This window comes from Pelmatolapia mariae, linkage group LG10_11, assembly GCF_036321145.2.
Source record: "Pelmatolapia mariae isolate MD_Pm_ZW linkage group LG10_11, Pm_UMD_F_2, whole genome shotgun sequence".
Classification (NCBI taxonomy): domain Eukaryota; kingdom Metazoa; phylum Chordata; class Actinopteri; order Cichliformes; family Cichlidae; genus Pelmatolapia; species Pelmatolapia mariae.
In genome coordinates, this window is record NC_086236.1 from 5,645,738 (window position 1) to 5,669,645 (window position 23,908).

The 23,908-nt window shown below is 39.3% G+C and overlaps 1 protein-coding gene across 1 annotated transcript; it reads left to right on the forward strand.

The window, feature by feature from the left end:
• Positions 1-451: 451 nt before the first annotated feature.
• On the forward strand, positions 452-20,647 carry LOC134636397 (protein sprouty homolog 3). The gene is made up of 2 exons (XM_063486359.1): positions 452-1,215; positions 14,516-20,647. The coding sequence occupies exon 2, from the start codon at positions 14,601-14,603 to the stop codon at positions 15,495-15,497; it is 897 nt and encodes a 298-aa protein (XP_063342429.1). The 5' UTR covers positions 452-1,215; positions 14,516-14,600; the 3' UTR covers positions 15,498-20,647.
• Positions 20,648-23,908: the final 3,261 nt, after the last annotated feature.

Below are 23,908 nucleotides of genomic sequence, written 5' to 3' on the forward strand. Positions count from 1 at the left end.
TGGTTAACCTACTGTTGGCTGTCTACACATGAGTGAGATCGACAGCTTTTACGTGCTATTGCACTGATCTAAAATCACAAAAAACCCCAAGTAAATTGCAAAACAGCCAACCAAACAACCATCTGGAGCCAAATTATATCACATTATGAAAAGCAGAAGTGGCACTAAGCCCATCAGCCACTACACAAAATTCACTTCATGTTATACTCCTCATTGGAAACACTGAGCAAACTTTGAATTAAACTGGTTTGGGCTACATCAGATAGAGAAAAACATCAAGAATCAGCACCTGTTTATTAGTTAAAACACTGCGTTCTGCTCTGTCATGTTCAGACAGCAGAGAATTGAATTTAATTCAGTGATGGGAGAGGGAGGAGTTAGAGAGGAAGGGAGGAGGAGGGGTAACTGGACTGTGTATCTGTGTGACAGAGAGAGAGGGAGTGAGAGAAAGTGCATGCAGCTCTCAGTCATTCATCTCTTGGAGAGTGGAGAGGAAACTACAGCACAAAGAGAAACACAAGATAAAAATAAAGTTCTGCGATCAGTTTCTCAATTAAGACTTTTTTCTCATCACCATTTATTTTTGCTACCAAAAGAACTGAGCTGCAGATATTTCACTTTGCTCCTTCCGCTCTCCGTGGAGATATTCCCATTTCTCTCTCCTGCAGCAGAGGACAATTTTCTGTCTGTGAAAACTGAGAAAATTTACAAGCGCCAAAACTGTGCCTGCTTTTGAGACAATCTGTGCATCAGAAGGCTCAGTGGTAACTTGAATGCCTTGGACAGAGAGAGTGGAGCCCTTCTTTGCTGTGTGTGTGAAAGGAATGGTTGGGTTTTTTTGAGGAGGTGGAGGAGGAGGTGACCTCAGGAGGACAGCACCACGATCGGGGTGCTCTGGGAAAAAGCTCCGGGAAGAGGAGGAGGAGGAGGGCGCATCGTGCTGGGGAAGAGCATCCTCCCAGCCTCTTTGTCACCCTCAGGCACACACCCTTAGGACAGCAGGAGTTCAGTAATCTTATAAAATTAACTGGAGAGGAGAAAATAACTCCCTGCTGTACAATAAAGTGAGTTTAATTAAAATATAAAAAAACTAATAAAAAAGTACATCAACTCAAATTTCACAGACATATAGACACATCTATAAATCATACATACACACAGACAACCAGGACGCCCCAGCTCACCGCTGCAGAATGGATCTCGCACCAATCAGAGGTAAGCATAAATTCATCCTGTTGCCATCTGATCTGCTGATGGACTATTAATGATTTGCATGAAACTGATATTTTCATTAATTTCTTTTTTATTGAAATCAGTGATTACGGATTAAGGTTTTTTCCAGCTTTGCAGGTTTTTTGTACTTCATACTTGGGCATCAATTTAGTTAAATTCATTTAAGTTCTTTTTCTGGGTTCTCTAAATAAAGACCCTGTTCTGACTCACTTGCTTAAATGAAAATAAGCTGTTCACTATGTTGCAAATTTTCAAGCTCAGCCATCTCTATACTCAAAAGTTCTTTAAATGATTAACTGATAAGTTTATTGTAATGCGGTGGGAGTTTGAGTAGCACCTACCAAAAAAAAAATCAAAATTTTCCAAAAATGAAGTCTCGCTTTTTCAAAATGAAACCAAAAAGTTTGCAGAACATCAAGGCAACCTTCTGATCTTCATGTAAATCCAGCTGAAAATGGTCATTTCCTGTCGATTTCATCTCTTGACGTGGTAAATCTGCATCAGAACTTTTTAAAGCCTCAGTGCACATGAACCTAACATCAACTGCAAGCCAGCTCCCGGATAACCAATGGCCAAATTCAATGATCACTGCCCTACTATGTTTGCCATATTTTTTTTTTTCCAAAACATCAGGTCTTGTCCCTTCCTCTGTTTCTTGTGTTTGTCTTGGCTGCTGGAGAAACAGTCAGGAAGAGATGGGTTTTACTCTTGAATCTCTATTCTCTATAAATACATATTACACATGTATAACAAGCAAAAGGTGGATCCTTTCAGTCATTTAGCCTTACTGAATCTTTGTTGTCGTTTTTGACTTTTATATTTATGTTTTGAAATAATAACAACTACTGCACAAGGTCTGATGACTTTAATCAAACTCTTTTAAATCACGGGGCGGTGCGATCAAACACACTTCGTGCTGATCCAGACCAAATGGAATGGTGTACTATAATCATATTAGCCAACTGTTTCTGCATGTTAACATCAGTCTCGGTACGTTTAACCAGTATGTGTGTGCGGGGAACTGCGATGGGGACATGTGGGGTTGGGATTGATTGTCCTCAAGGTCGGATGCAGAATGTCAATACCCATCTCCGCTGGGGTGGGACTAGAGGGGTGGGTGGATGAGAAACTGATGGGATGGACCGATGGGATAGCATGAAAGAAAAAGAAAGTGAATGGGATTAGAGGAGTGGCAATGCTAGGCAGAGGGGTTGACCATGAAGGGATGGACGGATTGTAGAGGAAAACTATGACGATACAAAAAAGAATGATAAGATGTTTGAAGATAGGGAAGGGATGGATGGAGATGGAACGCAACAGGAGCTGATACACTTCCTAATAAACTAGAGAACCACAAACTTATCAGATTTTGGGAAGATTCAATCAAATCAAACACAAACTTGTGCTAACTGTGCATAAGGTCACCAGATGTCACCTGACTGTAAGGCAGTCATCAGAAAAGTCAACCACATTTACAGGAGTTTTATTTTCCCCAAACAAAATGCTCCAAATAATCAATCCAGTGATGTCATACAGTTTAGATTTGAATTTTATGCTTTTTAACACAATAACAGTAAAAAGATGCCACTAGTTCCCTCTTTAAATGTATATTTCTTTTGTTTAACTTCAGAAAGAAATGCATAATGTTGCTTATATGCTCAAAATATCTCAGTCGTCTTTAGGGCTTGACAAAAGATGGAAAATGGACTTCTTTTGCTTAAAGAAGTCCAGTTGCCTTTTAAATTAAAGCTCTTTACACATATATTCTCAGGATTTTCTAATAAAATGCTTAATGTGATCTGAATTTTCCACTGGCTTCTCTGTACTGTTGTTGCTTGCTTACTCCGAACAATCAAACATCACATTTGGCTGTACGTCTAAGATAACTAGTCACATTCTTGTAACTTTTCCCTTTTGTTATAAAAGAGCAAATAAAATATTCAAAATATATATTATATAACATATAACAGAATAAAATGAGAAAGCTGATAAACTGCTTCAAATCTATGGTACTACGAGAGTGTGAAACAAGCAACAGGTGTGAATCTTTACCGTCGCGTTCGTGTTTCAGGCCTCATGTGGTTGATGTTATTCAGTCTTTAGTCGTCCTTAAACTTCAAATCTCAGATTGTATAACACCAACGATGTTTGTACAAGAAGCTAGAATTTGGAATCCAGTCATTTAAGAAATCTAAACTGACCGGAGTACAGGAAATATATATAAAAAATGTATTAATACAAACACTCAAATATGGTATCTTCTAGAAAGTGAAAGAAGTGTTTTTCTCCATTAGGAAAACTACTTGCATACTTTTTTACTCTCTCATACCACTAAACCAGTTTGGTAGAGCATGCAACTCGAATCACAAAGACAAGCTGTGCTTTTTAAGCGTTCAGCACAAATGCCACCACTTGGTTGGTACTTATTGCCTCCACTAAGTTGCTATGTTTTTGGTAATGTTTGCATGCATGCATGTCGCTCTATCTGTAAACACAATAGCTTAAAAACTTTGTAGGGGTGTAGAGTGGGGTCATGTTAACAATCCATTAAATCCACGAAGGTCTTCAATGTCAACTTTAATAACTAAAAACTGAAAAAAAATCCTTATAACTATAGTTCTTACAAGTGTGGTGTGTATTGCCAAGATATAGAAAGTGCAGGATAAAGATTTTAAAAAATCATGTCACGTTTGACCGTTGACCTCTCCTTAATAGATTGATCGGAAGGTCAAAGTGGTAATAAAGCCACATAGAGCAATTTTAAATGACAATAGGTGGTCAGACTGAGAAGAACATGCCGGCATGGGATACTTTTTGAGTATAGTTGGTTAATTTTGTTGCACGCTGAAGTCTTTGATGAGAAAAACTATGCTGATCGAGTCAGTATCAAGGTTTCATTTGTCTCTGCTGACAACACATGTGAGAAATGTTCATTCTTATCATACTTTCATGATGTTTAGACTGCGTCCCCTTTGTTACTGTTAACGTAGTACTGCTCGTTCTCACACATTTCTTCTTTGTAACTTGTTTAGTCTTAAATCAATCTTTTTTCTCCTTCTGGGCCTCTAAGTTGCACGATCTGTTAGTAAATCCACTGCTAGCCACTTTCACGTGTGAACTTGGAGGTCGGGACATTGAAGTTGTCTACACTAAGGTGTAGCACAAAGCAGAAGCAGTCCATCCAAACAGTCAACATTAATATTGTCACCTAAAATCAGACATCGCTCAGACTTTGTGCAAAGGAGCTGAAAGTTTGTTTGACATCACAAAGACTGAAAAGTTGAAGAAACATATAGAGCAGTGTGAAGTCTGACCTTTTGGCTCACAGGGCTTAATCCTAACCTCATTATTAGAAACAATGACTACATTTATGTTGAGGATCCATCATTTGTGATGCAACTTCTATCAGATAAAACAAGGAAAAGCATAATTGGTCTACTTTAATATCTTGTCTAACCAGCTAACTATGTCTAGACAGTTTCAGGGGTGTAGGTGTGAAAATAACATTACTGAACATAAAGTTCTTATTAGGAAGTAACTAAATTGGGCTGCACCAGAAAAGCCCTTATGGGTACTGTGGTAGGGCCTTTATAAGGTTTAAAATGTACCTAAAAATCACGACAGTAATCTGAAATCCAAATCAGCAAAGCTCTAACTATGTAGTTCCAACTCCAAACGTCATCCATTGATCCATATTCGTGCCTACAGCTAAATCTATAGTGTATAGTGTATATAATAGTGTATAATTGTACACACAATGGTGCAGATCAAGATGGCAGCCTGCCATGTACCGTAATATGAACAGTAGCCTATAAGCGATCACTATTTCATCCATTGGTGCTTTTTTTAAAAAAAAAAATACTGATTTCTCAACATAACAGTTCATGTTATTGGCCGTCTATAATTTAGTTTTACATAAATTATGTGTCAGGAAAAAGAAAAAAAGTGTTACCTTATGTGCAGCTCCTGAAACAAATCTCCACCACTTTCATTTTTATGATTACTAATATCACCATCCCTTACTCATGCGCTGCCTCTTCCCTTCCTCTTTGGCTCCTTCCCCTCCTGTCCCACCCCCTCTGCCTGGACTTGCTGGTCTGCAGTGTCTATTTCAGTCTTTCCGTTGGGGTCAGATTCGGCACATCCGGTATCTCATCCAGTTTATTGTCATTCAATCCTGCTGTGCTCCCGGAGGGCATCAGGAGGAAGGCCCCTGGGTCTTAGTGCCTGATTGGCCAAACACACATGCACATACAGCTGGAATTTGACTGGAGCAGAATGGATTAAAATCTATATCTAGTACTGTTGGGTCTTGAAGTGCTCCATTATGAGTTCAAAGTCTTTACATACAACAGCAAAGTACATAAATATGTAACTTATTTGCCTAGAAGTATATCGGTGCATTCAAATGAGAGGTCTGTGGCGATTAGAAGCTTTACAGCCCATATTTCAATATCAAAGGTTTTCTGTAGTTATAGATTATTTTTCTTGTGTTAAAATAGCTCCAAGTTTTACACTGGGAAATCAGGCAGCTCAATAGTAGGAAAAGTAACAAAGACAGCATGGGATTAATGGTCCAAGCATGGCACTGCAATGGTATCCCACAGGCACCGTGCAGACCTATATGCTAACCTCCACGGTGTAGGTGTGTACCGTCAGTTGGGGACACAACATGCTTTGTGGGTGATTCTTGTTTCTAAGAAGACAGAAGTAGAAGTAAAAAAAAAAAAGCATTAAATATAATTACAATTCTCCATATTGTCTGCACAATAGCTAATCCAATAGTTAATCCAATAGCTAATATAATAGCTAATCCGTGAGCTAACAGGAAAGGGAAATGGATTATCAAATGGAATCGCCATTTTAAATGTCAGAAATAAATCTTTGATTCTGGAAACCATTTACTTATTTTTCTTTTTCAAATTGTTTTTTAAAAATGATTTTGAAAATCATTTTTTTAAATTTGGAATTTGAAAATGTTTTTTATTGAGAGTTTCATTCTTTTTTTGTGAAATCATTTTCGATTTGAAGTACTTATCGATGGATTAATAATTCATTTTGAAAAATAGATTTAAAAATAGTGTTTTTATTTAAATTTTAATTATTAAATAATAAATTACTTTTGTAATGTTTGAATAGATAAAATAATTAAAAAAAGAATTCGTAATTGAATTTACAAATACATAATTTATTGTACAATTCATGATTTAAGCACAGAATTCATTATTTCGATATGTGTGATTTGAGCCTCCCAAAAGTTTCTTTAAGGCAAACAGACATCAGTGCTACCTTTAAGCCCAATGCTATTGGTGGGAAGGTTTAGTTATTTAGAATTACCGCTACCAGTGAGGATAGAGACAATCTTTAGACATATATAATTTAGAGTATATATATATATTTGAACACTTTTACCAAGTGTAGTTTTATTTCTCTCTGAAATGTGTGGCCAACTCTGGATCCCTGTACTTCTGAAGTTCTGGCCACACGAGTTGCCTGTTGTTCATCGCGCTGAACCTGACTGCTGGTCACTTTACTGTATTTACTACCTGCACACATTACTATCAGTGGCTTTCTTTAAACTCACTGGTAGTTGCTTCAGTCACTTGCCCAAAAGTTGAGAAAAGTTTATCTTGGGTCACGCCCACTTCACATCCCCAGCAATTATTTCCCCCATAGTTGCCTGAAGTTGCCAAATATCTATATGTATGTCTTTCTATGGTCTCTGTTTGCCACGTTGGTCCGAACTGCTTCCAGTGTGGATGTAGCTTAAAATCCTGGCTATGCCCCTGTTTGGAGTTTTCCCTTCTTATATTCAGGCTCAGTGGCATATTGGCACAAACATTAAATCAATATTGATCTTCCCTGAAAAAAAGGATAATTTCCCAAAATGTATTTATGTAAACTAACAGATTGTTTACCACAACAGTCAGCGCTTGATAGCATCTTTCATGAAAGACAATTTATAACACCTCGCAAAACGTTAAAGGAGTAAAAAGGACAGGAGAGCAGTGAGAGGATGAAAGAGAAGGCGGAGGGATTGCAGTGAAGGTGACATTTGGGAGTGAGAGGAGCAGAGAAGATAGGGGAAGATATGAGAGAAGGAAGTAGAAGAAAGGAAAGGAGATGTGAGGAGAGGGCAACCCCTCCTCATTTCGAGGCAAAGGGTCACTGCAGTCAGTTCTAAAATAGCCAGAAACCATGATGTCATCTAGGGGGAGATGCAACAAAGCCTTATCCATTAAACTCCATCGACCATCAGCAGGTCGAGCCCAGACTCAGCGGAAGTCAGAGAGTCAGCGGGCAGACAAGGAATCAGGACTAATTACAAGTTTCTTTTTCCTCTTGATTTTATGAGGCAAATGGGTTTTCAACATTAAACACTTTTTTTTCAGAGTTTATAAAACTCTGGAAGCGCACTTAGCATAGACCGCATCCAAACAGTGATGGTCAGCTCTTAAACCCAATGCCAGAAGTACAATATGCCAACTTTTAATGATAATATTTAGAGGTTTCAAACAAATAAGCTTATGTTGTAGTATTTTTATCATTGTCTACTGTCCTGTTCTCTAATGGATGGCTCTCACCTGGACAAAAAGTAATTGAACATGCGCTGCTTGGATAACGTAACTCGCAGCAGCGAGTCTTTGCTTCATGTTTAATTGTACTGAGAAAAACACAGACTTCCTGCTTCCTGGTATATGAAGGTTTAAAGAGATGAAAAAACCTTCCTGTCTGATTACCTACATCACAACCATGAAAACATATGAGGCAATAAAAGAAAAAAAAATGAATTCCTGTTTTATGTGTATCAATGATACAGATAGACTGCACTGAAGTTTAAACCTGGCAGTATGAGAAATGACTGGGCAGCAGTGTAGATCAGTGTGTGGTGTGTGTTTTTGTAGAAATGTGTGATAGAGGAGTGTGTGTGTGTGTGTGTGTCCCAGGGCACAGGCTCAGTCATTACTGATACTCCCCTAGCACAGAGGTCCATCCTCAGGTTACCGCTGACGGCCTCTTGAAACAACAGCTCCCTGTGACTGTTTTCTTTTAGGCTGGTTTGCTTCATTGACATCTATTGTTTATGTTACTTATGCAATGTTTGGAGAATTCATCATGGTAAAAGAAAAGGAAAGAAACAAAAACGTGCCAAAACAAACAGTGTATTCATACTGTTAACCTTCTCTGTCCGTCTTCTGTTCCTGTTGATTCTTTTTCTGTCCCTATGTCCACAATGATACTTGTTCTTATCCTGTTCTTATGCTGCCGAGCACAATTTTCACAAAAATCCCCAATCCTCGTTCTACTCTGAACCAGATAGATTATAAAACAATTACGGTGCTTCTTGCCATGGAAGTTCAGTGTAAGCCACAAACGTGCATCAAGTTACCCGGGAACATCCATCTTATTTAGGATCACGAAATATCAGGAAAGCATGTGATCCAAACTTTCAATTATTCTAAATTTACTAGAATAGCAAAGTGTTTGATGAAAGGTGTGATACAGCGTGCTGCTATAGAGTCCTGAAACTCTAAAATTCATTAGTGTTTTGCATTCCCCCATGTTCCCCTGTCTCCAAGTCCGTGGGTTTAGGTTCTTGCAGTTAACACAAATTTGTGTTAACTGTGCTCTCTTAAAACAGATGACGATGCTTCACTCTCCAAAAACTCGAACTTAATTGTTCTGTATATGTACGATGGTCGTGCATGCAGACACAAAATACAAACTGCTTGATGCTATTTTATCCACCAGAGCTGAAGGCTGGAGAAACAGCAATGTATGTTTGTAGTTTATGAAGTTTCAAAAGATGCAGGGTTGACTGCTGCACTTTGCATAGCATGCTCCTTTACTCTACGATTTATACCTATAATCTGTGACTGGGAGTCATAGTATCGCATAAACAAATTAACCAAAGAAAACAAGAAAACTAAAAGATGACTTGTAAGGAAGCATCACATACTTCACTTTCCATGTGATAAAGTGGGGGTGGGGGGGTGGGGGGGGGGGGGGGGGGGGGGGGTTGTTATCCTCTGTCAAAGCTCTCATCTGAGCTCCTGGTACCAGAGGATTGGTGACAGACACTCCCCAGCAAAGCAACACTGAGCATCACCACTAAAAACAACAGGAAATCTCAGCTTAGCCAATCAGAGTAGCTGATTGCATGCATAAAGGCCATGTGTTGATTATGATACCAGGGCCTTTAAAACAGACAATATTTTCCTCTCTAATCTTCCTAGAAACAATAATTGTATTAAAAGTGTATGCTTACCTGTAGAGCTGCTTATTTACTTCACTAAGATTTCCATCAGTCTTCATTGCACCAATAAACATCAGTCTATGGTGGAATTTAATCATAAAATAGAAGCTTTGGACAAAGTTTTAGTTCTGAAATAAACTCGTTTTTAAGGGGAATTGCTTCTTTGTCTACGACCTAACAATATCATGCAACAGAGAAAAGAAATCCATTCTGAAAATCGTGAGTCGTTCAACTGCTTGTCGAATTTGTTGAAAATGTCCTACAGTAACTCTACATTCAAACTCTATAGTTTCAAGCCTTCTGATTTTACTTGCTGTAAGTATGTCATATTAAAGGGGGGCAATAGTAGGCACGACCAGAAAGAATAAATAATATGAGGTCATGGAAATAGTTGGCAGGCCTCTTCTTTTTTAACAATTAGATGGTGTGATAGGCGAGCAGAGTATAAGCGAGCCACGGCCACTGCTCTATGATGAGATTAGTCACCAGGTCCTCTTCTCTCTCCTCAGACTAATTTGAAAATGCATCCTCATCCAAACAACCTGGCCCTCCTTATCTGCTGCTTTATGGCTGGATTTCTGGAAGCAGGGCACGGCGGGGGGGCTATATAGAAAAGCCAGAGGGTTGGGCACCATTCTGTTCAGGCTGCCACAGTTTGCTGTTTGCTCAAAGGTGTCTCCTGGCACGGAGGACAGGAAGTGTATTTTGTATTCTTGCTAATCACCTCTCCTGCTCTCACAGTGATGGATTGTCATTCTTGGGTTTCAACCACCCTATCATCCCTACATCTGTTTGCTCTTCTATTACTGTGTCTGCACTGCCTTTTTCAGTATCCACTTCTCTTTTTTATTACTTTTTATTTAACTTTTGGGCACTCAAAACAGTAAAAAAAAAAAACCTCCCAAAACATTAGCAATTATATAACATATTCTTCTGGCCAAAATGAGAGATCCTGATTAGATATTTATTTTTAAAAGTTTTTTAATGTATTTTGCAATAATGTATGAGGAAACTTATGAGAGAGGCTTGGCAGTAGACTGAATCATTTTGGGTTTTGGACCATTATTTGAAAAGAAAGCATCATGTGGTACTGCAATTAAAGTAAGGGCAAAATGTTGTGTAGCCTATTATCACAGAATATTTAATTCATAAAATCATTTTACTTTCATCTACCATAAATTAAAGTTTTTTCCACATCTGCTGAAACTTGGACAGCGGCAGACACGAATGCTCTTACTGTAATAGTGGTAAAATACATAAACTTGAATTCCCACAATCAGTTACTTTCTTCCAGAATTTTCCCATCTTGCCTTATTTGCAACACCAGTGCCGTGTTATGTCATTATAGCTTTCATGTTTTATAAATTTCCATCAGCTGTTCCTCTGGCAATATGTGTCTCAATGAGTGGCATTCAGTTAATCTGACTTTTTAATTTTTATTTATTTATTTTTTGGCAGAACAAGTGTGAAGTGATGCATCAAATGACAGACTTTCCTCATGTCAACTAACACAAATCCATAATGCAGTCCTCTAAAGATAATTGACTAGTTTTTGGGGAAAAGATGCCATTAATGCAGGGAGACAGAATTTTAGGGGCATCTTTGAGCTGCATAGACATGACCATGCGTCAGTGTCTTTAATACATTTGAGTATGAAAGCAGAACAATTCCCAACAAGTATAATTCCAGCCGACCACCCATGTCTAACATCTCAGACAGTTATCTGCAGGACAATACTGCAATTCCAGAATCAGCTAATAATAATTAACCTGCTAGAATCCAGCATAATAACATAATAACACAACATCTGAGGCTCGTGGAAAATGTGTAATGCATTGGTTTTTGAAAAAGAAAACAAAGAAGAGAATCTCCAGTGTTTCTTTTGCTCTGGCAGAAGAGTGGACACTAATAGAGGAAACATTTTTGAAATAAGTCTAGATGCATATGGATGCGGCTAAAGAGACGTATTTGCTTCTGCTTCCTCTTACCTCCCTGCTCTATCTAATCTCATGATCTGAGCTGCTTTAAACGCATTTCCATTTGGCCTCATTACTCTCTAAGAGGGCCGGCCCCATGTGAGGAGTGAGCCAGTGATCTCTCCCCGTTGGCCACTTGGCAAGACTGCCATTTCTCTGTGAGGATATAGCTGTGTGTGTGTGTGTGTGTGTGTGTGTGTGTGTGTGTGTGTGTGTGTGTGTGTGTGTGTGTATATGTGTATATATATATATATATATATATATATATATGTTGGCTGCTTGCTTTATCACAAACAAACACAAAGAACCGAGCATTTTTCCTCTAAATTAAGCAACAGCGTTCTGTCTCTGATGTTCAAACAGGAAATCAAATCAGTGGCATATTAATCTATATTCAGACATTTTAATTTAATATAGTATAATCATGCATTTACTGCACTTCCAAGCAAATGCACGTTTACTTTTAAAGAAGTGGCTTACTCAGCATTTGAATGCGTATGCAACACAATGCATGTCATTTTATACCAGTGTTTCCCATACAGACTTTACTTGGGCAGGATAACCAGATATATTAAGACCCTCCAAAGATTACCCAGTAACATTTCATATTTTTATTCTTTAATTCAAGAAGACATAAAGGATTTATTTAATGGCGGACACCTCCCTTACTCTTACCTTGACAGTTGCTAATCTGTTCCTTCCACTCTTGCGTCCTACTGGTTGTAGGGCCACTCTAAATTTTTAAAGAAGAAATGCATTATTTTATCACAAATACAATACACAGTCACGTGAAATTAATTCTATCCCGTCCTGTGAGACCCTTTACAGCACTGATAGGCAACTCCAGGCCTCAAGGCCTCCGTCCTGCAGGTTTTAGATGTGTCCTTGATCCAACACAGCTGATTCAAATTGCTAAATTACCTCCTCACCATGTCTTGAAGGTCTCCAGAGGCCTGGTAATGAACTAATCATTCGATGCAGGTGTGTTGACACAGGGTGAGATCTAAAACCTGCAGGACACCGGCACTCGAGGCCTGGAGTTGCCTACCAATGCTTTACAGTTTCCATTGGAAATAAAAGGATAACTAGCAGCCAGGTGCTTCTGTTCAAATAGGCTTGATTAACTGATCATCAACAGGTGTGAGCACCTCTATAAAAGGAGAGGTTCAGACGTTTTCCTGTTTTCAAGCATTCAGGAGTGTATGTCCCATCAAATTTATCCCAAGGTCAGATTGTCCAACACTTTGAAAAAGTACTAAAATCCAGTGAGTTGTATCTCAGGCTCTACAGGCCTCAGTTACCATTTAAAATGTTAAATTCATAACAGTGAAACTAGAGAAAGAGTCTGTATGCCTTATTTAAAACTGTTGCCATGAAAAAAGCCTCTTCTCTCCAAAGTTACATCTGAACAAACCACAAAACGTCTGGAACAACATTCTTTGGACAGACTGGACCAATGTGGAAATGTCTGGCCATAAGAAATACATTTGAAGAAAACCAAACACTGAACAAACACCTCATAGCAACTTTCAAACACTGTGATAAAAAGGTGAAGATTTGGCTTATTTTGCAGCCACAGGACCAGGGCACTTTGAGTCACTGCGTCCATCATGAACACCTCTTTATACTATTCAAGAGTCAAATGTGAGTTCATCTGTCTGACAGCTAAAGTTTGAGAAAGGACCATGATCCCAGTCAAGGTCCAGACCTCAGCCTGACTGAAATCCTGTGGCAGGACCTTATGAGAGCTGCGCATAAACAAATACCCACAAATTTCAACTGAACTGAAGCAATAACTGTAACTCTAAAAGCTGATGGTTTAAATGAGGTAAAACTGGTCCACTGGAGTGAACCTATGCAAAAAGTGTGCATGAGGATAAACAAGGTTTATTAGTGGTGCTCCAAATAGCTCACATACTTATAAATTACATACACAGGAACCTTGTTTCTAGAAAGTGCTTCCTCTGAAAATAGTTTGTAAAGAAACTGTTACAGGAAAGCAGATGATTTTTATAAGCTACTTACTGGCATATATTGCTAGCTTTTAAGGAAATACATGTCTTTAAGTATCTCTGAACTGGCCTCAGCATTTCGCTGTGGTTGCTGCTTGATTGGAACCACAGACCGAAACTCAGAGTAGCCTACTTTATTTTTATCAGATGGTTTTCTGAAATAAAGTATTTTTATGGTGAGATATTTTGCTCAGTGAAAATGTACCTCAATAAATCAGTCTAAAACCTTTAGCTGGCATAGTTGAGCCAATCAGAGACAAAATGATTAATATATGTATATGTGTGTGTGTGTGTGTGTGTGTGTGTGTGTGTGTGTGTGTGTGTGTGTGTGTGTGTGTGTGTGTCTCAATGAAACCATTTTTAAAGCCATTTCGCTGTTGCTCAAGTGCTTGGCCACACTGCCAGCCTCTGTCTGCAGGTGGGATTCCTTCATGGCATCAGCAGCTGTGCTCAACAGATGTTAAATTACAGTGTGAACCTCATGGTTGTGTCTCTTTGGCTCTGGCAGGCTAATAATAGTGTTAGCTTGAGTAGTGGAGCGCCTCAGCGGTCATGATGACATGGTTGATGGTTGTGTGGAGGTTCTGCAGCCAAAATCCATCCACCTGATCAAATGCTTCTTAAAGTTTTGGAGAGCAACATGCAGGCTACTGTTTGCTTTTCACAACATTTTTCTCCACATAACACTAAATATACACCATACACTCAAAAGAAATCATTCTTTCACTTCATAAAAATGAAGCAACAACATCTGACATATACAAAAATCAAAGGTTTATTAGTTAATATAATTGTGATTACAGAAAATATGCCTGGTATAAATTGAATGTATGCCAACCCAATACCAAAGCCACTTCTACCATGTGTAGAAGTGGCTTAAGATTTCCAGTTAAATGTTTTTATTAATGCATTTTACTAAAGTCACTCCTGATAGTTAAAAATAGTTCTTATGTATCTCAGAGAGAGATGTTATAACCCAGAATTTCATGAAAAATAGAACCAATAATCACTGTTGCTTCCTTTCTTTGTGTTTGCAGGTTTATCTGATGTGCCTTGAGCACCGGGAGCACTTTGCCCCAGACCCGGCTTCCAACCCTGGTGCCATCCAGCAGGCTGACCAGGATGGACTCTGCTCATTCCTTCAGGATGGAGCTGGACTCAGTGCTGTCGCTTGACCAGATACGTGCCATTCGGGCCAACAATGACTATGTGGAGCGGCCCGTGGCACTGGAACCTGCAACACAGTCTGGATTTTTTTTAGTCCACGATGACCGTTACCCTCACGTTGCATACATCCATCACCCCCAGCCTTCCTTCCCCTCAGCCATGTCCCGCAGCCAAAGTCAACAGCAGCACACTCATCTTTCCCATTTGAGCCGTTCCAGTACCATAAGCTCTTCTATGTCACGAACAAGTGCCACCTCAGACCAGCGGCTACTGGCAGGTTTGACACCATCTCACTCTGGCTTAGGTTCGGTGGTCCATTCGCAGCCTAAAGGGGACCTGAAGCCTGATTCTTTTGGTAAACGCCTGGCGGAAGATGAGGCTGAACTCAGTCTCCATCAGTTCATCTGCGAGAGGTGTGGTCGCTGTAAATGCCAAGAGTGCTGCGCCCCGCGCCGCCTGCCTTCTTGCTGGGCCTGTGGACAACGCTGTCTGTGTTCTGCTGAGAATGCCGTGGAGTATGGCACATGCTTGTGTTGTGTTAAAGGTTTATTCTATCACTGCTCTGCCCAGGATGATGAAGATAACTGTGCTGACCAGCCATGTTCATGTGCTCCAGCCCACGCCTGTGCCCGCTGGAGCACAATGGGACTGCTGGCGCTATGTCTGCCCTGCCTTTGCTGCTACCCCCCTGCCAGGCTGTGCCTTGCTCTGTGCCGGTGTGCCCATGACCGGGCTACGCGGCCCGGCTGCAGGTGCAGCAACACCAACACTGTGTGCCGCAAGATTTCCAATTCCAACCCTAATCCTTGCCATCCCTCGCTCCGCAGCAAAGCTCTGGAGAAACCGTTATGACAGGCTTGAATGAGGGCCAAGTAAATGAATTTCCCCTCAGATGTGGCCAAAAGCAATGCTGTCACCAATCAATGGTCCCTCAGTTGACATCATGACGACAGTGCCATTGTGACCCAACTACCTACGTATGACAAGCCAACCAATCACCCAACCAACCAAACAACCAAGTTGTTCACCTAACGTACCTTTATTTCTCCAACTCAGGAGGGACCAAAGCTTTAATGTGCCTGCTTATGTTGGAGAATTAATGCCTATGTTGAAGAATAAGAAGCTGTTGTGCTTTGCTGGACTGACCCTTAAACCTTAACCAAGACACCTAGACAAAAAACAAGGCAAAACAAAAAAACATGCTTTCTATGGTGCAATCTCAGCATGTTAAATTGTATTTATTTATTATTGAATCTCCTCCCTTCTCAACCCTTTGCCACTCTCTGTGCTAATTCTTTGCAAAGGAATCGCTCGCAAAGGAAAGAAGCCTGCATATGGACTTTGCAAACAGATTCTGACCTGATCAGAAGAAGTGTGAGAGATGGAGGTTTAAAACTACAATGAGATTCAGAACTTTGAAAAAAACGTTAAAGATGAACGAGGAAACCAGTGTTGTACTGAGGTGAACATCTTACTGAGACTCAGCAAAGCACCAAGATATAAAGTGAGATGAAAGACACCTGTAACAGCAGTTTGACACCAAAAAGGGACCATTCACTGTAACAAACGGTGTGAATTTCAATGTTATTAAGCTCATTTGTAAACGAAAAGCACTGTGAGGTAGATGGACAATGTTTTCCCTGTGAGCCTAGAGCTCATTGGGGGATTATTTAACCAGAGGGAGGATGCATCTATTGTGAGGCAGCGTGCGTGCGTGTCCGTCTGTGTGTGTCCTCCTACTGTGCAACAACCTGTGTATGAGCCTGTGTGTTTGTTGTTTTATCAGCAGAAGAAGCCTGCCTTGTGTTATTTTTAGCAGTCCTGCTTCGCTGGAGCTCTGAGGGTCTGGTCGGGTTTCCTCCTGAAGCCAGCCTGTCGCCAACCTCCCTCGCTCCCTCCTCTGACCCACCTCCTTCACAATCCTCTACTCCACTACTACACATAAACACCCCCCACCCCACCCATCAGTTCTCTACCCATTCTGAAATCAAATGCCATTTCTGAACTTCCAGATGATCCAAATGCTTGGAGGGTTTTGAAAACCATATTGTTAATGAACCATTCGTCTATATAATCCATTAAGTGTTTTAGCATTTAAAAACAAATTCTTGGGTTAACATGGGGAGACATTGCGTCCTATAACCTAAAAAGCGGTTGACTACTTGGCAGAAGAAAAGGACACACAAGGAAGCTAATAAGGTAAAAAGTTAGAAGTGCTAGAGGTATCAAATGCTGTGCTTTTGCCTGAAGCTGCTGTTGCACAGATATGCAGAAGGGTTGCTTTGGTCCCAGTGCCTTTACGCACCTAAGGAGGTCACACTCAATGCTGAGAATAACGGCCGCTTGTTAACCAGGAGTTTGTCAGCCAGGAGACAGCATGCTCTAATCTTCAGTCTGGGGCTTTGCACTTTGTTTGATTGGTGCAATTTCCACTCACTTTGTTCTTTCACTTCCTGGTTAGGAGTGGTTAGGTTTGAAAATACCCCTTGAAAAAACAGGCTTACCTGGAGTACTGAGGCCAGCGTTCATGTGAAGCCAGGATGTATGACAGGAGTACCACCAAAGCAAAATTCTACGTATGTATGAGACACCAGTGGCTTTGACAAAATAGCAGTATTTAACACCCTAGAGCTGGACCTGAGCTTCGATCACAATTTCATTTTCTGTTACTGAAATTGGATAGAAAATTTCATTAGCTCCCGCCTCCCTGGACAAAACTTCAAATAATATCGGTTAGTTACAGGTAAAGGCAAAAAGTCTAAAACTGATCCAAACAGCACTAAAAATGACCCAACCATCAAAAGCAGCCGACACAAGGCACATTACACACCCATACTGCATTGTATATCCCTAATGTCTCATCCGCCTCTCCTCTTAAGCTCAGACGGCTAAAAGCCTTGAGTTCCAGGTCCATGGAGAGTTCATCAAACAGGCAATTAGCTTCATGATAGCTCTTAATGGCCTGGAGAAGAATGGAGCGTGGGAGGGAGGGAAGAGAGAGGACAGGATGAGTAGAGTTGTGGTGTTTGGCAAACGGACAGAATGGTGTGGAGGGATGCTAAGAGGAAAAAGAAAAGGAGTCTTTCGATGAAGGGAAAGTAACAGAGGATGTTGATGGGTCCATGAGGTCATTTAGAGACCATGAATACTCAGTAAAAGCAGTGTAGATTTAAATTTTTGGATTTTGTTTGTTTGTTTGTTTGTTTAGTTTTTTCAGGACTTCAGGTGTTGATGCAAACCATAAATGGAACACATTTAGAGGAGGATCAAAATCAGTTAAAAAACACACACACAAAGTATGCATGTATGTTTGCTGGTGTGTGTACGCATGTACAGGTTTTTAAGCGTGTGTGTTCATGTTTGGATGCGTGTGTGTGTGTGTGTGTGTGTGTGTGGGTGTGACACACATTGACCTGATATGTTAAATGTTTCTTTGTTATATTTTTATATGTAAATATGGGCTGTTAACTGTAAAACTATTTTTATTCTGCTTTATTTTGTTTGTATGAGATTGATATTATGGCTATATTTCATTATTGTGAACTTATAGCTATTAAAAGTCCACATTCAGGAACTTTTAGGGCGACTGACTGCAATGCAAAATTACTCCCCATTAACATTTTTAAAAATTATTAACATTGTTGGATTTCAAAGGGGTTATTTAACAACCAGATAGATGTATTGAACCAGTGCAATTATAGTTACATACATTAGTCACTGCTGCACAAAATGGTTCTATACAATTAAAAAACATAAAAACTCTGAAAGAAAGAGCTTCTAAAGATGAACCTTTTAAGGAGGTTGAGGAATTTTTGCAAATTTCTGAAGCAGACAATCCAAATCATGCATCAGGATTAGGGGACAATCATTCATGCAATCTTTGAATGTTTTCAAATAGCAACTGTTATTATTGTCACAAAAGGAAAGTGAGGCAGTGGATTGCAAACAGACGAAGGCTGTTAATGACTTTATCACAGAACAAGTAACCATTTCTAACATTAGATGGGCTAACAACATTTTATAGTTTAGACTGGAGGAAACTGAAGACTACTGAACTACTGCTAATAGGGTGCCTTGGAACTAAAGGTGTAAATTTAAAGGGGACCTATTATGCTAATTCCTTAGATTATACCAACTTTGCATGAATCACAGTTTAAATTAATCCTTATTTATCTTACACTGGGCTGTGGTAACTGAAAGTCTTCAACTTTCTTCTGATTGGCTGTCCGTCACAAACAAAAGACTTGGATAGAAACAGGGTAGGGCTTTGGTGACCATACTGACATCATGCAGAGCCAAGAGTAAAATAAATTGTAAAGAAGTGAATGTTTAGAGCAGTCTGAAGCCTATGCTTTAGGCCTATAAGGATTATGCAATAGAAATGTGTAGCATGTCCTCTTTAAATGTCGTCGGGCCTTCACCAATGCATTGTGAAGTGCAAATGTTGCCCTAAATGTTTCTGGTCTCGTCACAGGTTCCACTTTGATAGATGGGTTGGCAACTGTGGAGGACACACTCAGTTTAAATATGAACTTTTCCCTCATTGTTTTTTAATATTCCACCTTTTTCCATGGTTATTACTGTTCAAAGTATTGGCATCCAAAAAAAAAACAAACAACAAGAAAAACAACAGTCTACATATTTGATATCCGTTAAGCAAATCACCAGGGTTAACATGTCCACCTTAATGCTAATGAATCTGAAAAGTTACCCAACATTTCATCGCAACTGCCAGTTTTAGCTTCTTAATGAAAAGATATTAGAAATTGCTTGAAAATTGGCAGTGTCATGAAAGTGAGCTTTTCAAGGAACTGTTTGTTTGATTGATAGCTGGCGTATTTTACCTTGCATGCATCTCTGTGAACAACAATGCTTCAAAGGCAACAGAAAATCCTGACTGAAAACAATAGTGTGAGTGTAAAACTTTCAAAATGGAAACATTTTCATATTCAGCTGCATCACTGTGGACATGGTTTCTGATGGGTTTCCACACAGATGCGCACACTGTCTCCTTTAACCCTGGCTGAGCGACTTCAGTCAGATCTTTGGTGCTTGTGAAGATGACTTGGGGAACATTTATTTCTATCTGGATTGTTTTTTCTATCGGGATGATATTGCACTTGTTTTTTAGCTAACTGTTTCACCTGTGTTCAGAGTAGCTTTAATATCTTTGCAGTGACAACTATCCAATCATAATCTCTACAGTATGCAGTCTTTTGTATGTACAACAGATACACACAGAGGCATAAGCAATGCATTGTGGGTGGGGTACGAGTCAAACGTTTTAAAAACCTCAGTATAGTGACAAGAGCTAATGAGAGCTAATTAGCAGAAACAGCACTGGTGTCAGTAAACCTGAGTAAGGCACCATTTTTACTGCATAATAGAAATGGAGGACTGTTTTTGTCATTTCAAACACCTTTTTTCAGTTACTTGAGGAAATTAACATCTTGAAATAGTGACGCCCCCATACTGCATGGCTTGTGCATCTGTATGTAATAAATAAAGTGCTCCAGTTTAAAATCCTAAACATTTTCAACATTGTCCGCCCTCAGGGCCGGAGCTCATGTCTGAACCTGTGTGATGCTGTACGTACGCAGGCTGCCACTATAACCACTACACTTCTCCTCTTGTGTCTTAGCAAGCATCGCTTTTGGTACAAATTGGCATCTTGTATGTTGCAAAAGAGTTTAAGGAGAGTATATGGAACAAATATATATAGAAATTTATCTTAAATGAATATATTATATATGGAACAGTATGCTTTTCACACTTTGTTTCTTTGCCATTTTTGCTTCATGGATATTTATTTAAATGGTTGCAACAATGGCACTGACATTAATCGTGAGGATGGTGTTGAGATGTATTTATTTTACAGTTGTCAGAGATGAAGGGCACAGATTTTGTTGTCATCTTTATTTTATTTTTTTTGCTCCTCTCAGTGTGGTGTGGCTGCTGCTGCCCTCCTGGCTAAAGATGAACCAATAAACAGAATTTCAAAATAAGAATTGCGTGCTATGAATGAGTCTTTTATTTCTGCAACTTTTCCATGTCATCAGTGAAGCATAAAATATTAAAAACTATTATTATAATTGTTATTTTTACTTTAAACTGCTTAAGAAGCTGTCAGACCTATGTGCTTTAACTAGGGATAATCCATATCATTGTTGATAATACCAGTATAAATTTTAATGTGATATAAAATCATATGATCTAGCACAACAACAAAAAGAAGCTTCTTCAACAATCTCCAACAAAGCACTGTTCAAAATATTTTAAAAAAAATAAAAAAAAGGAAGGAAGGAAGAAGGCGGTGATCCTAGCAGCTGGTGATGCATGACCAAAAGTACATAGGGGGGTGCGATGGTTAGCACTGTTGCCTCCTGGGTTTGGAACCAATATTTAGCCAGGACCTGGCTAGGAGGACCTGTGGAGCATGTTTGCATGGGTTGCATGAGTACTCTGGGTTCCTGGGAGGAGTTAGTTCAGTTAGTTAGGTCATTGGTGTGAGTGTCTGTGTTGATGTGACAGACTGGTAACTGTTACATGAGGCCCTGGCACCCTGAACTGGATAAGTGCAAGAAAATAGATGGCATGCATGAATGATGCTATTTATTTATTTAAACTGAAAACACTACCTAGGCTACTTTTGTGGTTACACATTTGTCACTGTATATCGTTTATTTATTTAACTTTTATTAACCAGGAAAAAAAAAGATTTGAGTGCCCTTGTCAAGAAAAACAGCAGTACAATCACAAGTTGCATAAATTAGAAACATACACACATCTAAATCCATTTACCAGTTAAGTGCAGGTAATAAAAATATTTTTAGAAAAATGCATTATTGTCAGAAATATAATTATTACAAATTTATTTTAAATAATGTGATGAAATTGTATGTGTATATCATATTCCCCTCGTTTGAACACATGCAGATTAAAGAACAAGATGCGAGATTACATTTTGGAGGTATTTAGAGAGCTTAGCTAGGTTAGCTATGGTGCCTGCACATAGCAGGTGAGATCAGTCTTTATTGCAGGGTAACATGCTCCCTAAGTGTTTTCCCTACAGGAAAACAGGCAAGAATAATCCAATTTTGGACTTTTTTTTTTTGAAGCTGACAGAAGCATGACTGGATAGCATTTTTTACTTGAGCATAGAAACAAAGGTCAGTGTCAAAAATTATTACCAGGTTATGAGTAGACTGCTTGACAATTTTGGTCGATGAACTAAGCTAACTGTAAGCCAGGGTTGCAGAATTTTTGGTAGAAATTGGATTTATCATCACTGAGTTTCTGGAATTTATGAGACAGCTTTTGATAAATGTGTACCTGCAGATCTGCGGTGGGCAAGATTATGGACATGAATGACCTGCTTGAGAGGCAGCTGAAAAAGTGGACCAAGGATAGAGCCTTGAGGAACACCACAGCTGAATCTGGCAGGGGAGGAGTAAGTATTATCTGTGGTTTCAAGATGTGCAGGAGTGTTCAACTGAGTCAAAGGCTGTGGTTAAACTTGAATTTGCTTCCTGCTTTGTTTTTTCTCCCACTGTCTGCATTTTTGTCCAGTGATAGTCACTTGTTCTGCTGTAAGTTAGTTAACTTTCATTCTCTGCATTAGTTTGATAACTGGCAAAAGTTATGAAGCAGAGTTAGTGTTCTTGCATGTTCATTGAAAAATATTTTATGGTCTAAGTGTAACAATATTGTATCATAAAAAAAGAAACAATATACAGCCTATTGCCATATCAGTGTGCTGTCATAGTTTCACGCCACTAGAGAAATCAGCCAGAACAAATATCAAAATGATATTAACTCTAGTCAGAATTTGCTGGAGCAATATGACCACTGTTAAAATGTGACCTGCTGGAAAATAGCAGATACCAAATATTTGTTTTAAAATATATTTTTATAGTAAAAGAAATGGCAGAAGTTAAACTATCAGGTAGTTTTATGCTTCAACTGAGAATTGCTAACTTTTTGTCATCCACAATCAAACAATGTCACAATATCACAGATGGCATTTTATGCATTTTTTTTTTTTTTGCTGACATTGTTAGAAATGATGGCATCAGCTGTGGTGAGATCTGGGTGAAGTCAAACAAACGTTTTATAAATGAGGATCCCACCCCAGTACTGCACTCCCCTCACTTTACTCTGCTGGCCTTACTTATAAATAAGTAATCAAGGCTGGGTCACACTAATGGCTTCCCAGAGCAGTGAATACAGACGTGTGTGTGTGTGTGTGTGTGTGTGTGTGTGTGTGTGTGTGTGTGTGTGTGTGTGTGTTTGTGTTTTCATATAAGACATGTGCCCGTAAACAGAGAGGGGATGTGATTACTAGGTTAGAATGGGAGCATGCACGTTTTTTGTGTATTTGTGTGTATTTGTGTGCGTGTGTTTGCAGTTCATCATCACATTAAAGATGATCTACACCTTGCACTCTTTCCTCTGGACTCACATACACACACACAACCACCATGTTGACGCAAACATACATAAAAGCATGTTATTCGTATAAATAAACACTTTAGTTTTTCTGTAGTGTGTGCGTGTGTGTGTATTGTGTGTGTAATAAAAGTGTGATAGAGTAAATTAAATATGCATGAGCATTTCGCTCCACAAGCTTTTACCAATAATAAAATAATAAACCCATTCACTGGCTCTAGGCACCGATATGCAGTGCTGACCTGGTAGCCTGACAGTCAGCTAACCCACAGAGGGTTAATGGTTCAGTCCCATTGCTGAGTGCAACAGTCCACGCCTCTTGCCTTCTTTGGTCCATTTTCTTTTTCATTAGCCTTTTTATTTACCCGACGCAGATAAACGTCTGTCACTTTTGCACTTTTTTCTGTGACTTCTGACTCAATTATTAAAAGGGACACAAGTATGTTATATGATTTTAGTGCTTATTCAGTGATACAAATGTTTTGCAGCAGTTACTTTACAACAAATCACCTCGCCTACAAGTTTTCTTCATGTCCTGGAGCTCATTGTTAGATTGTGCTACTGTTGCAGAGTATAGCAACAGAAGCCATACTGAAGCCATTTTGGGCTGTACATAACACTACATCAGAGTATGGTGAAGCGCAAACCATGAGCCCTATGCCACAGGACATAAGCCTTTCTCAATTGTACTGCAGCCCTTCTCAATATTAGCAATTGTACTGTATGTAGCTGTATGTGAAAAAGCCATTACCCAATGTAATCTGATCAGATGCAGACACTATATTAGCCTAGGAGCTTTGTCGTATAAATCTACA